Genomic DNA, 13,957 nt, shown 5'->3' on the forward strand with positions numbered 1-13,957 from the left:
TAAAACACCGGCTCGCACCTGCGCAAATTTGTTTACAGTGGCGCGAATTTTAAAAAAGTAAAATATTTTAAATTCGCGCCTCATTATCCGATTGGTGAACCAAAATATTCTCTCCTGTACATGCGCTGTCCTATTTTGACAGATGTTTTTGACAGTTCGGCTCTTTAAATTTTTTTTTCAAAAAAATAGTGTTTAATAACAGAATTACGAAAGAATATGTCAAATTTCATGATAAGAAGACTTGTCTGTGATCTCAAGAATGTCGTTTTCCAAGAGAACATTTTTATAATACAAATCTATTTAACAAAATTGCATTTACATATAATATTTAAATGTATTTTTTATTGAATGATTGTTTAGAACAATTTAAATAAAATGAAGTCTAATAAAGAAGGTTTGTTATTTATATATAAATTGTTAGATATGTTCTTTTATTTCTTTTTACATATTATTGTATAAAGAATTGTATATTTTAAATTATTTTAAGGTTAGGAAAATTTTTATAAATGTTTATGTGTCTAAATATTTATTTTATTTCAGAGAAACATGAGTACATTGAATGGCTTATGTTTGGTTACAAATTGTTGGTAGTATTATTTTCAATCAGTATTTTTTTATATGGTTTCTTTCCTCTAGTTCAATATGAGAATTCGGTAGCAAGTATGAATGATGTCCCTCAATTTGTAGAGCAAATCAGGTAAAGCAAAAAATTTCTAATTAATAAAAACATTTTCAATTAGTTTAGATTCTAAAAAAAAATGTATTTATTTCAGAGTAAAAACAGAAGACCTGTATCAGCCGATAACGAAAAAAATTGTTATAATGGTAATTGATGCGTTAAGATGGAATTTTGTTGCTGAAAAAACAATGAAAGACTCAATGCCGATTTTACAAAGTCTTATAGAAAATAAAATGTCATGTTTACTTCAGGGCAAAGTTAATCCTCCAACTGTAACAATGCCTAGAATAAAGGTAACTTTCTGTATTTTTAGTTTAAAATCTAGGTAAACTTAAATATTTTAATTAATTGAATATTAATTTTTTGGAAAAATATAGGCAGTAACGTCAGGCACAGTTCCAAGTTTCATTGATGTTGCTTTAAACTTGGGTGGAAATGCTGTAATTGGTGATAGTATTTTGAAACAAGCAAAAAATCATGGTCATAAATTAATTTTCTACGGCGACGATACGTGGCTCAAACTTTTTCCAAAAATATTTTTACGACACGATGGAACGACCTCATTTTTTGTAACAGATTATACTGAAGTATGTTCAAATTGAAAAAAAAATGTTTAATATTTTTTAAATATAACATAATACTAATTTAATTTTCTCAATTTATAGGTGGATAATAATGTGACTCGTTATTTGCACAAGGAACTTCATAGAAACGATTGGTCAATAATGATTCTTCATTATTTAGGTCTAGATCACATAGGACACATGGCCGGTCCATTTAGTCCATTAATTAAGCCAAAACTCAGAGAAATGGATGAGATTATTGGTCGAATTCAAACGCGAATGACTCACTGGGTTCGTATATGAAAAAATACATAATTTTTATAATTTACATAATTGTAAAATAATTTCCTATTCTTCTTAGACAAAAAACAATATTCCCTCATTATTTATTGTATGCGGTGATCATGGTATGAAAGATTCTGGAGGACATGGTGGTGCAACTTTAGAAGAAACTTTAGTACCAATTGTTACAATTGGCACATCTTGTCAAGAAACAAATAATGAACCACGACAAATCGCTCAAATTGATTTAGCATCGACACTTTCTGTTCTTCTTGGAGTTCCTATTCCTTCGTCAAATCTCGGAACCGTTTCCTTAGAGATTTTAAATGATTTACCTGTGCAGAAAAAATTATTTGTTCTCTATTACAATTCGCAACAGCTACTTAATAATTTTAAAGAAATTCCCAATTATAAATCACAACGTAAGTGTTTTATTTTCTTCTCGTATTTATTAATTTTTTCGTAATCTAAATTATTGGAATTATATTTATTGAAATATTTAAAGAATTGTTATAATTTAGTTAAAAAGATTGAATATTTTTTTTTGCAGAAGCGTACAAAGAGTATGAAAATGCAATTACATTTCACGTTGCTTGGTTAAATGCCAGTGGTCAATCAAATGAAATGGTTGATGATATTATTAAAATGTATCGCAGTTCACTTGAAGGAATGAGGGAAATTCTTGTTCACAGTATGATAAAATATGACGTACCAATTATGACGATAGGTTTGATTTTTCTATTTCAGGTAAGAGTTATCTTTAACAAAAAAAATTTTAGATTTTTTTGCATTAATATTTTTTTTTAAATAGATTTTATACATTATGGTAAATGCTCAAAATCATGCAATTTCAACATCAATGAAAGTGATTTGTTCTGTCATGGCGAATGTATTTTTATGGCTTTTCTTGAATTATTTATTTGAAGCAGAAGGCAATACAGTATTATATTCGAGTGGGACGAATAGTACAATTCTCACCACTATTGTTGTTTTAATTTTAGTGTGTAACAGTTACTTATGCACAAAATTCAAGTTCAACATTCCGACCATTAGTCAGGTAAGATTTTTCCATTAGTTTAAAAAAGGATATTTTATTAATATTGTATTTTTCAGATTAAAAAGTACAATGTGATGAAACTATTTCTTATTTTGGGAGGTTTATTACATACACTTAGTTTTACGAGTAGTAGCTTTATTGAGGAAGAACATCAGACTTGGTATTTTTTCTGGGTTACTTGTTTAGTTTATGGTTTTTATGATATTGTTTTTAGATGTTCATCTTATCGATTAAGGTAAAATTGTTTTAAAAAATTTTTCATTAAAATTTCAATTTTCTATTACTAATTTTTTTGTTTTCTTTCAGTGAATACACTCGAGTTGATATTGGAATTAAATTATTTTTAATTCTACTAACGCATAGATTCTTGAGAAATTTAAATAGTACTGGCAATAAATATGCCCATTTGCCTGACATCTCTGATTGGCTTCTTGATCAAAATCATAAAATTGGATTATCACTTTTTTTAATTCTAGGTAAAAAATTTTTTTTTTTAATTTTATGTTAAGTTTATTTTTCTAATTTATATTTTCATTTTAGGACTAGCACTATTAATTAAAATTGATTATGATTATGAGGAGAAGAAATTCAAGAAACCATGTCTCTTAATTAATTTATCATTAGCATCTTGTATATATCTTCGACACATGGTGACTGGAACTGTTTCTGGCATTCAATTTTATCCAGAATCAAAGTAAGAATTTTTTAAATTTCAAACATTCTTAATTAGTAATTAGTAAATTAGTAATTTCTTAATTTTATTGTAGAGGAATTTTCGAAGTGCAGATCTTTTGGTTTCTAATTTTAGTTTATCTTTCTCATTGCTCGCTACGATTGATAAAAACGGGACATCAAATGAGAGAAAATGTTTTACCGCAATTTTTATTTTTCATTGTTCATGTGTGGGTGATGATATCTGCTCTTTTACATAGACCACACAATGTGATTTTATTACCCATGCAATTATTGTGCACTTCAATAATTCAAATGATTACAAAATTATGTAAATTGGAAAAATTACGAATATTACTCTACATTTGGTTGGGCAATGTTTTTTATTTCTATCAGGTAATTATTTTATTGTTATTTATTATAAGAAACGTAAAATTCAATTTTCTTTTTATACTTCTTTTTTTAGGGAAACTCGAATAGTTTTGCAACTATTGACGTGGCTGCAGGATATGTTGGATTAGAGTCATATAGTCTTTCAATTGCAACTCTCTTTATAACTATAAATACATTTTCAGCTCCTATTCTTGCGTATTTATTACTTTTATATTATGAGACTCTTGAGAAGCCATATTTGTACGTAAAATAATTGAAAATAATTATCTAGTTAAATAATATAATTTTGTTTATAATTTATTAAATAATTTAAGCAAAAAAGTTGATAGTTTGTTATTTTATTTTCAGTTCGTGCCAAATAGTTTTACGAATTAATAAACAACACATTATATGGAGACTGTTGCCAATTACTATTTATACTGTGATTGTTACAATTCAACGATATCATCTTTTTATATGGACTGTTTTTTCTCCAAAGTTAATTTATGAAGCAGTATTTACAACAGATATGTTTATAATTATTTCTCTTATTCAAATAATTTTTATAATGTACAAGTGAAATATGTGATATATATAATTGAAACTGTCAATTGAAAATCTTCTAAAATGTTCTTCTTATATAGTAATGTGATCTATACAATGATTTTTAGATGCTTATACAATTTTAATAGAACTATTTAATATATAATTATTTATTACTATAAATATTGTAGAAAAAAATTATTATAATAAAAAAATATTATATAGAATCTTAAAAAATTAAATTAAAAAATCATTTTAATAATTACGAGAAAAGGAAAAATTCAGAAAAAATTTCTAATCAAGAAAAGTTGAAAAGCACTCATTAAAAAATTGAAAATCAATTTTGAAAATTCGTAACCCTGTCAAATACTGACTGATACAGATATTTTAAGTTTTAACTTGCAATTTATAAAAAGAATTTTACACTAAATCACGATCATGAATGAAAAACATACTTTTTGTTACACATGTTTATCGAGTATTATTGCTATTTTTATATTAATTTATTCTAGCAGTCCAAAACTGATGATGAAAGTTGATAATGACAGTGATTTTCCAGATACTATAAAATATGTCAAGTATTATAAATAAAATTGTTTAATATATATTCACAAATAAAATTGTCATTAATATAATAATACAATTTTAATATTTGTTTTAGAATACAATCAAAGAAATATCATCCTCAAGTGGAGAATTTAGTTCTTTTTATTGTTGATGATTTTGAAGTGGAAGATTTAAATGATTCAAATTTACCTTACATTACAAAACTCATTCAAAATAGAACTGGTTGTTTATTAAATTATAAAATTCAACCATTTTCGACTGCAAAACAAAAACTAAAGGTAAATTAAAATAATGAAAAATGATAATTTTTATTGAAATTGAAATATAAATTGAAATAATAATTTTTCAACAGACATTAATAACAGGCTCACCAATTGGATTCTTAAATAATATTCTGTCAGTAAATGATGAATTCCCAGCAAGTGATACTATTTTTCATTCGGCGATCAATGAAAAGAATTTGAAAATCTTCTTTCATAGTTTGAACACAAATTTTAATTTATTTTCCGATTATGAGAATATCGATAAATCTGGAATTGTTGAATATTATCTTAACAAACAAATTATTATTGTACGTTTATTGAAATAATTTTTATCAATTTCTTTGTAACTGGGACGAACTTTTTTTAAATTTTAGAAAAAAGACTGGTTGGTATTTTATTTTCAAGCTTCGAAAAATATGGATTATTCAAGTCATAATATGAAAGTTGTGAAAACAAATAATTTACATTATTTAGATGGTTTTATTAAATTTCTTCACGTTGCCTTCTCAAATAATGTGAGTTACCACATTTATTATTATGCTTAATTATTATCTAATATTTAAATTTATAAATTGTATTTCATTTTTATTTTATATCTTTCAGAGGAAGTATAAAATTTTAATAATTGGCAATTCTGGTACTAGACTTTTGGGAAATGATATTAAGAAAAATCACAATTTTGGTCCCCTTGTTATGATTCAAAACGAACATTGTGTGTCTCAGAAGTATGTTATAATTTTTTTTTCTTGAAATTATAAATATTGAATTGTTTTAAATTTAGAAAATTTTAATTAATTAACAGCTTTCAGAAATACTTAGAGGAATATGATTTAACACCTATAATATCTATTTGGACTGGTTTAAAAATTCCTTCCTCAAGTTATGGAACCATAGATCCAAATTTTTTATCTACTTTTACATTGTCTGAGAAAATTTATGCCATGTATTCTAATACTAAAAAATTATTTCTGAATTTATTAAATTCAAAGGCGACAAAGTACATTAATTGTGAGTTATCAAAATTATTATTTATTACTAATAATTACTTATTTAAAGTTACTTAACATTAAATTAAAATTAAATAGCGTTGATTCCAATTTTTCAACAAACTTTGATCAATCATGAAGAATATTTACAAAATGATGAAAAAAATGTAACTGCTGGGGAAATGATTTTGAAACTTTACGAAAATTTAATGAATTCTTTTTCACAAATTATTCATGATATTCGAATGCAACGAAATGCTTCTATTCAGTTTTTGGCATTTATTCTCCTAATCGAGGTAAATTTTCTTCTTTTAAATATGAAATTCTTTTTATGTAATGAAAATAGATTAGAATTGTATTTTTTCTTTAGGCTCTGGTATTAATATTGAATAAATCATGTACAAAGAAGAATCTCAAAAATTTTGCTTGTACATTTGGAATTCACGTTATTTTAGTCGCATTTGTCCTGTCGCTAGGAATTTTAAGAAGAGTTACGTCTTTTATATCAATGACAAAAGAAGAAGCCATTGTACTCACAATTATTGGAATAATTATGATTTGTAATTCTTTTATTCTTGGAAAACAAGAAAATTTTCTTTCAGTTTTCTTCTCGGTAAGTGAAATTATTTTTTTAACAATGTTTTCTATTAATTTGAAGTTTTATTATATTTTATTTAAATAATTTCTTCAATTTTAGATTTTAATAGCAAAAGCAAAAAAATCGAAGGAAACATTAAGGACTTTATCGTCGACAATTGATCTTCCTGTTGGTGCAAAAAAACAGACTATCTTTATGATTCTACTATTTGGAACTATTTTACAATCATTCAGTTTATTACAAATTAATTTCATCAAATGGGAAAAAAATATTTGGTTTTTTCTTTGGACTAGCATTTGTTTTTGGATAATTATCAAGAAATTGAAAATATTACATGAAAATGTATTTTCCACGAATCGAAATGATAGAGAAAAATTCAAAAATTGTCAAAGTGAAATATCAATAATTTCTTCACTTGTCATCATGCACAGAATTATTTTATGCTATTCGCAAATCGAACAGTGGTTACAATATTCGCTAAATTGTGCTTCTCTGTGTTTGCTCTTTGGTAATTTATTTTTTAAATTATAAAAATAATTAATTATATACACAAAAAATAAATATCAAATTTAAAAATTCCAGGTCTTATAATACTTGCTTTTGTGTGCAAAATTTGCTATGAACCATTTTCCAATAAATGGGAGAAAATCACAATTTCTCTTTACCTTGTATTTATAATTTGTGCTATTTATGCATTAAAAGTTGCCGAAGGAAAAGCTACGTTTTATTTTTTCTCAATTTCGAGGTAACATTTTCTTTTTTTTTAACAAATATTAATCTATTGAATATATTAATAGATATGTATTTGAAATTTCATTTTCTAATAAATATATGTATTTTTAATTTAGCACTGGTGAAATAGAATTGATATTATTTTGGAGTGGATATTGTTTTGGTTTAATATGCGGTCTTGTTGTGTCGACAATGAAAACTTGTGTTGGAAGAAAATCAAGTGCAAATAAATTAATAGCTTTTTTAATTACATATTGTTCGATGTTTATGGCTATGGAAAAAAGTGTTCCAAATGTTATTTTAATATCAATGCAAATCCTATACAGTTTGACATTAATTGATATTCTAAAACAAGACAAAACCAGTCTTATTTTATTACATGTCTGGCTTGGACATTTGTTTTACAATTATCAGGTATTTATTCAACATTTTATTATTTATCACATTAAAAAGCAAATTTCTTTCTTCAAATAAATATTAACAAATATTTTCTTTTAAAGCAAAATTACATCGTCAATGCAGATGATATACAACAAGTAATCAATAATCTGTTTTCATTGGATTTTAATTTAATTACCTATGGATTAACATCAATTGTGAATCAATTTTCTGCATATTTTTTGGCTTATTTTCTTTGCATTTATGGACAGCTAAATTACAATCTGAGGTATGTATTTTTTTTTAGAAATTTATTCTAAAATTCTACGCTAATTTATTTTTAATATTAATATTCAATAATAATAATTAATTCTCAATTAATTCGATTTTTAAGAATGTCTGAAAGCGTATCGAGAATAAATAAAATATTTATGAGCTGTCAATTAATGATAATTATTATTTATTCATTGGGAATAATGTTTCGATCTCCAACTGAATGGTCCTGGACATTTATTTACCTGAAATTTCTTTACGAAGTGATTTATATAATATTAATAATTTTAATATCATTAGGAGTTCAAACTGTCGCTAGTTTACATGATATTATTGTAACATCTTCATTTTCTCCAAATATTGTATAAATTTTCAATAAAGATCTAAATTTTCTTGTTTAAATTTTTAAATAAATTATACTATTTATTTACCGCCACAAATTTAAATTGTTCGTTTCGAGATTTCAAATTTTCGAGACATTTCGAGATTCTTGATATTCTCGAAAGTTGTCATTGTTCATTGTTGTTAGGTTAAAAATTGGGTTAAGTGTTTTTTGGAAATGTTATACAAATGTTTTATCATATAAATATTTCATGATTGGAGTGATAAATTAACAAATGTAACCTGATGGTTTTAAATCGAATTTATTGAAATTTAATCATTTTAGAGCAATGTGGAATTAAATGACAAAAAATTGGTTTTTCGTTTCGTTTTGGTTTAGTAGATGATGTCCGGCGAAGAGTGGGATAATGTTGATGATCCAGATTCAACAATTCAAGACTCAAGAAGTAACAACGTGGCCAAAAAGTCGAATCAAAGCATAGCTAGCAAGATGTTTTCTTACGTTAATTCTTTTTTCTTCGTCGGCATCATATTTACTATTCTAGTTGCCCTACAAAGCTCGTAAGTTTCAAGTATTGATAAGGTTATGTTATCAATACAAAACAAAATCACTTCTTTTTTTTCTATATTGTTTAATATTCTTTAAGAGTTATACTATCTTGTCTCTAAACTTTGAAACATTATGTATTAGCAAGTTCTTTAATTTATTTATATATTTCTGATTTGTTTATATTCTCCATAATGTAATATACATATTTTTTATAATAAAAATTTATTACGTGTACTTGCCACGTTTCAGAATATTAAAAAATCGATATACATAAATAGATAGTGTCCTTTACATAATATACATATGCATATAAAAATATATAAGCATTAGATGCTTTAAAAGTTCAAATTTTTGAGACACTTGACTTAAAACTTGTAATTTTATTCTTTGTTTACATTTTTCATTTATAAATCTTAATGAAATGTCCTTTCTTCTAATTTAAAAAATGATTTTAGACCTCCAAAAATATCAAAACCACCAATTGCACGACCTTTCTTTAATCAAAGTTCGATAGTCACGGATTTTTATAAAGGACATTTAAATGCATTGATCGAAAGGATAATGGATTCAGATTTTAGTTTTATAATGTACTATGCACCTTGGGATGCCGAAAGTCAGAATTTAAGGGCAGAATTAGAAACTGTATCTAAATATTATCATTCTCAGGTGAATGTTTATTAATATTAAATAAACTATAATATTTAATATAGTACTGTTATTAAATTAAAATATTCTTAGATATTCTTTGCTGCAATTAATTGTTGGCATCCAGGATCTGAGTGCAGAGCTCAAGTAAACAAAATTCAAAGCTATCCAGTTCTAATGCTGTATCCATCGAGACATTCAGGAATTCCTTATAAAGGCATTAGAACAGCTCCCTATATGATACAATTCCTTGATTCAGTTATGAAACCAATTATTAGAATAACTGATAAAATTCAATTAGATAACCTTCTTCTTGAGAAAGATGTAAGAAAACTTGATTTATAATATTAATTTTAATTTTAACGAAAATAGCAATTTAAAAACAAATTATATAGTTACTAATTAATATTAATTTATATGAATTAATTTTTTAAAGGCTGTAGTTTTGGGTTTTTTTAATTTTACTGGAGTATCCAAAAGTCCAGGATATAAAGAATTTTATTTAGCGGCAGTGAGATCACTTGAAAGAGATCCAAATCAAGAAATTATTTACGCTGCCATCACAGATCCTAAAATAGCCGAATTAAATTACAGTGTTGTTAGATTTCCACATGCAAAATTATTTATGTGGAATGAATCTATAGTAAGTTAGTAAAAAATGGAAAAATTACTTTTTTTGCATTCCATTTCGTTTAAAACAGAAATATTAACATTATTTATCTATAGAGTTATCCGGAAAATAATAAATGGACGACAGATAATTTATTAATATGGAGCGGAAAGGAAATGCATCGTGTTACTCTTTGGTTACAACCACCAGGAAGTAAATCATTAACATTTGCACCTTACCTTTGGGATGGTCCAGTGCTTTTTCTCTTCACGCCTAGAAATCCTCTACATAAAGAAAATTATAATTACAATCTAGTGAGTTTATAATTTATAATTATAATAATATTTCATTATTAACTCTTTATTAATAAGTTAAATAACAATTTTTTCTAAATATTTACTTTTTTTTTCCTTCCAAGATGAAAGAAATAGTACTAAAATATTATAACTGTGCTGATAATATTGTGGCTAATAAATTAGTCAAAGGCTTAAGGGAAAAACGACTTGAAGCCAGTATAAGACATCATAGTAAAAATAAACAATGTTCTAAACTTTTAAAAGACTTAAATAATCAAAATTCCATTCCAGCAGTTAGTGTTTCGATTCAAAATTGGATCAATGACACTTGCTGCGCACAAGTAGTTATGAACAAATGTTTACTGTGCAAGAAAAAAGACTTTATTGAACAAGTTGATGAGTCTATGTGCAATATTCCTTTAAAAGAAATGAATGAAGTTTGTTTTGAGAAAGATATATTCACTGTTTCTTCTAAATTGCCAAATCATAATGAATATGAATTATGTTGCAAGAAATACAACAATAAAAATATTGCGAAAGATGTACTAATTTCAAGGTAATTTATTTTGTTTTTTATTTACTATTTTATATTTAAATATATTTTTCTGTTTTCTGACTAATAAAATAATATTGAATTTGTTTCAGTGATAATTTGAATGAAAACGATCCATATTCGGCAGTGGAGATTCAAAAATTTTTCTACAAAGAACAATGTCGGTTATTAATGATTGGAAATAAATATTATCGTTCGATATTTCCAAAAAATGATAAAGAGGAAGAAAATATTAATTTAACAACATCAATTTGTGAAGTTAATAAAACTCTCTCATTTATTGCCGTCGATAGTCTTTATTACTTTCACTTTGCAGAAGGACTTGGAGTCGATATTTCAAATCGGAAAGACAAAACAGCAGTTGTAATTTTAGATCCCAAGGTAAATAATATTTAATGTTCTATTTAATAATGTATTATATTTAAAAAATAATTATTAAAATAATATAAATCATATTTTTTTACAGGAAGAGAGTCAGTATGTTCTGAAGGAGGAACTTTCGTTATATTCATTGACACAATTTATCAATAATTATACAGAAGGATTTTTACAACGAACATTGCGTTCTGATAAATCTCGACGATTTGCTCACTCTTATAAAAAGGGTACGGAGTTTAAAATTATTAAGAAATCGACGATTCATGTACCTGAATTGACGACGGAGAATTTTCTAGAAACTGTTTTGGATTCTAAGAAGGTAAATATTTCATAAATATTACTTTAATTTGAAAAATTTTGAATTTAAGGTAAAAAAATATATAAATTAAAAACATGAGTTTTGTATAAAATTGTTAAACATTTCTAGGACGTCGTAGTGTTCTATTATTCTCCTTATTGCGGTTTTTGTAGCGCAGTCGCGTATACGTACTTAAATGTAGCTAATTATTTATCAAAAATGGATCATCTTATTCTTGTCAGAGTCGATGGTGACAATAATGATTTGTCATGGGAATATAGTATGGATCGATATCCATCGATACTTTTCTTTCCAGCGAAAAGGTATACTATTAAAAAAAAATTAAACTATCAGCTTTGGAATATTTGAAATATTAATAGAATTATTCTTTTTTTTAGAAAAGAAGATAGCACAGTATTTCCTTTCACTTTACCAGTGACTATAGCGAATCTTTTGAATTTTGTCTTAGCCAATTTGGAAGGCGATTCTCATGTGGAAGCTTTGATTAATATTTGTCATATTGGAGCTGGTGAATCGCATAAGGATTGTGTGATTAGAATACGTTGGCTTTGCTTAGATATAATTGATGATCTTTTACGCCAATATAGACAATTGCGAAGGCATGATTCATCATTATTGGAAAAAAGAATTGCCAACAAAAAGTGGAGACTGATTTTGCTCAAGTTAAATCATATTAAAAGTGTTCATTTAATTTTGGAATCTACTGACAATTTGGTTAAAGACATAGAGAAAGTGAAAATAATTCAAAATAAATTTAAACATTATTATAGAATTCTTTCACAATTAAATAGAAATATTAAAGAATCGAATAAAACTCAAATTCGAATTAAACGTAATTTTTCGAAAGATGAGTTGTGATATTTAACATAGCTGTAAAATCAATTGATATTTTTTTTCTCATTAACTATTTCAACTTTAAAGAAATTGTACAGATTTATATCAATAGAAAAGAAAATAACCTCATAGTCCTCCAGAGACTGAATAAGCAAAATAATTTATATTTTGCGAAAAATATAATCTCTCACAAAGGTGCTGAAGTGTAACGAATTAATAATTGTATTATAAAAAAAAGTGAGATGTAAATTATGTACAAATTTGTCACATTCGTTAGACAAAATATTGTTCAAATATTGTAGGATATTTGTTGAAAAGAAAAGTTAATGAAAATCAAAATTATTAGTCTGTGAGCAATAAATTTTGAGGCCAACACAAAAAGTTCCTCTAAAAAAATTCAAGCCAAGAAAGATTATTCTAAAGTTTATCGCCAAATCGAGTTTTTTTAATACATATAGAAAAAAAATCAAAACTACTGAATGACATAAGAAACATGTGCCTGTAAATTATAATTATTGTAAATACAATTTTCCTTCAGAGGATTGTACATTTTGAATATGTCACTTGCATAGAAAACAGAAAAAAAATCGATATAAACATATTTATATTTTAATGAATTTAAAAATAATATAAATATATTTATACTGAAATAGGCGAAAGTGTTACATTTTTTTTTCTCAGAAAACTTACATATCAAATGGAAAATTAATAATTAATTTAATTTATTAATTAAAGTAATAAATTAATTATTAAATTTCTGATGCAAGAGCTAGAAATATTTTTATTAATTTTTGATGAAAATGTTGATAAAAATTTTTAAAAAATAGTAATTAATTTTAATTAATTAATTGCTAATGAACGCTAATTTGCTCAAGCATTAAAAAAAAAAAATTCATATTACGAGCATTTTTTTTGAATACTTTATAAATGGATTTATGTAATTATTTTTATTGCCGTGCATTTTTTGTGACTTTATTGTTTTTGTACACGATTAGCATTTTGCTTAAATCATTTAAGCATTAATTGAAATTAATTGCAATTTTTAATTGTTAAGATGTATATTTGTTTCGTAAACTTGTTTACACGAAAATAATGTTAGATTTTAATAATTTTCTGTTTAAAAGAGATTTTATATGATTGAACTGAATGTTTAAAGTTGAGATTAGAAAAGTGGAGATTTGTTAATTAACTTCTCCATCGAATTCAATAATTTATAAATATGCAAATTTATAAATGTATGAATAAATTGAATGAGTGTGCCTATTGTGAAAATATGTAAATATTGTTATTACGTGATAAAATATAAAGATTTGATGTTAATAAAGTCTTTGGTCTTCAGATTTTAAACTTTACACTGGGTTTCGTTTATTTTTAATTTTTATTCATTTTTTACAATGTGTTTAGATGTATTTATATTATTATTAGTTAAAAATGAACATAATGAATAAAGATTAATTCAAAAATG

General features: G+C 25.1%; 3 protein-coding genes across 3 annotated transcripts; all 3 read left to right on the top strand.

Annotated features, from left to right (window-relative positions):
* The first annotated feature begins 139 nt into the window (after positions 1–139).
* On the top strand, positions 140–4,336 carry LOC127278823 (GPI ethanolamine phosphate transferase 2). The gene is made up of 14 exons (XM_051300734.1): positions 140–394; positions 541–697; positions 774–972; positions 1,057–1,266; positions 1,345–1,533; positions 1,604–1,946; positions 2,075–2,271; positions 2,336–2,581; positions 2,638–2,816; positions 2,888–3,057; positions 3,122–3,275; positions 3,349–3,649; positions 3,720–3,886; positions 3,995–4,336. The coding sequence occupies exons 1-14, from the start codon at positions 376–378 to the stop codon at positions 4,203–4,205; spliced, it is 2,742 nt and encodes a 913-aa protein (XP_051156691.1). The 5' UTR covers positions 140–375; the 3' UTR covers positions 4,206–4,336.
* A 41-nt stretch (positions 4,337–4,377) lies between these two features.
* LOC127278824 (uncharacterized) lies at positions 4,378–8,367 on the top strand. The gene is made up of 13 exons (XM_051300735.1): positions 4,378–4,746; positions 4,830–5,013; positions 5,088–5,306; positions 5,373–5,513; positions 5,602–5,723; positions 5,801–6,006; positions 6,084–6,280; positions 6,355–6,597; positions 6,682–7,090; positions 7,165–7,327; positions 7,431–7,728; positions 7,815–7,981; positions 8,087–8,367. Exons 1-13 carry the CDS (start codon positions 4,607–4,609, stop codon positions 8,331–8,333), a joined length of 2,736 nt encoding a protein of 911 aa, XP_051156692.1. The 5' UTR covers positions 4,378–4,606; the 3' UTR covers positions 8,334–8,367.
* Positions 8,368–8,485: 118 nt separating this feature from the next.
* On the top strand, positions 8,486–12,873 carry LOC127278825 (thioredoxin domain-containing protein 11). The gene is made up of 10 exons (XM_051300736.1): positions 8,486–8,868; positions 9,313–9,523; positions 9,596–9,826; positions 9,939–10,145; positions 10,229–10,426; positions 10,531–10,964; positions 11,054–11,342; positions 11,428–11,658; positions 11,767–11,960; positions 12,036–12,873. The coding sequence occupies exons 1-10, from the start codon at positions 8,690–8,692 to the stop codon at positions 12,514–12,516; spliced, it is 2,655 nt and encodes an 884-aa protein (XP_051156693.1). The 5' UTR covers positions 8,486–8,689; the 3' UTR covers positions 12,517–12,873.
* The last annotated feature ends 1,084 nt before the right edge of the window (positions 12,874–13,957 follow it).

Source organism: Leptopilina boulardi, unplaced genomic scaffold (assembly GCF_019393585.1).
Source record: "Leptopilina boulardi isolate dan_hultmark-lab unplaced genomic scaffold, ZJU_Lbou_2.1 LbouV2_211, whole genome shotgun sequence".
Taxonomy (NCBI): domain Eukaryota; kingdom Metazoa; phylum Arthropoda; class Insecta; order Hymenoptera; family Figitidae; genus Leptopilina; species Leptopilina boulardi.

Bases quoted from the DNA above. Each gene is read 5' to 3' on its own strand.
- LOC127278825 (XM_051300736.1), top strand. From the start codon at position 8,690: ATGATGTCCGGCGAAGAGTGGGATAATGTTGATGATCCAGATTCAACA. The intron at 10,146-10,228 runs GTAAGTTAGTAA...ATTTATCTATAG, and splicing joins TTATGTGGAATGAATCTATA to AGTTATCCGGAAAATAATAA. The intron at 10,965-11,053 runs GTAATTTATTTT...AATTTGTTTCAG, and splicing joins AAAGATGTACTAATTTCAAG to TGATAATTTGAATGAAAACG.
- LOC127278824 (XM_051300735.1), top strand. From the start codon at position 4,607: ATGAATGAAAAACATACTTTTTGTTACACATGTTTATCGAGTATTATT. The intron at 5,724-5,800 runs GTATGTTATAAT...ATTAATTAACAG, and splicing joins GAACATTGTGTGTCTCAGAA to CTTTCAGAAATACTTAGAGG. The intron at 6,281-6,354 runs GTAAATTTTCTT...TTTTTTCTTTAG, and splicing joins CATTTATTCTCCTAATCGAG to GCTCTGGTATTAATATTGAA.
- LOC127278823 (XM_051300734.1), top strand. The intron at 2,582-2,637 runs GTAAGATTTTTC...TGTATTTTTCAG, and splicing joins ACATTCCGACCATTAGTCAG to ATTAAAAAGTACAATGTGAT. The intron at 3,276-3,348 runs GTAAGAATTTTT...ATTTTATTGTAG, and splicing joins CAATTTTATCCAGAATCAAA to AGGAATTTTCGAAGTGCAGA.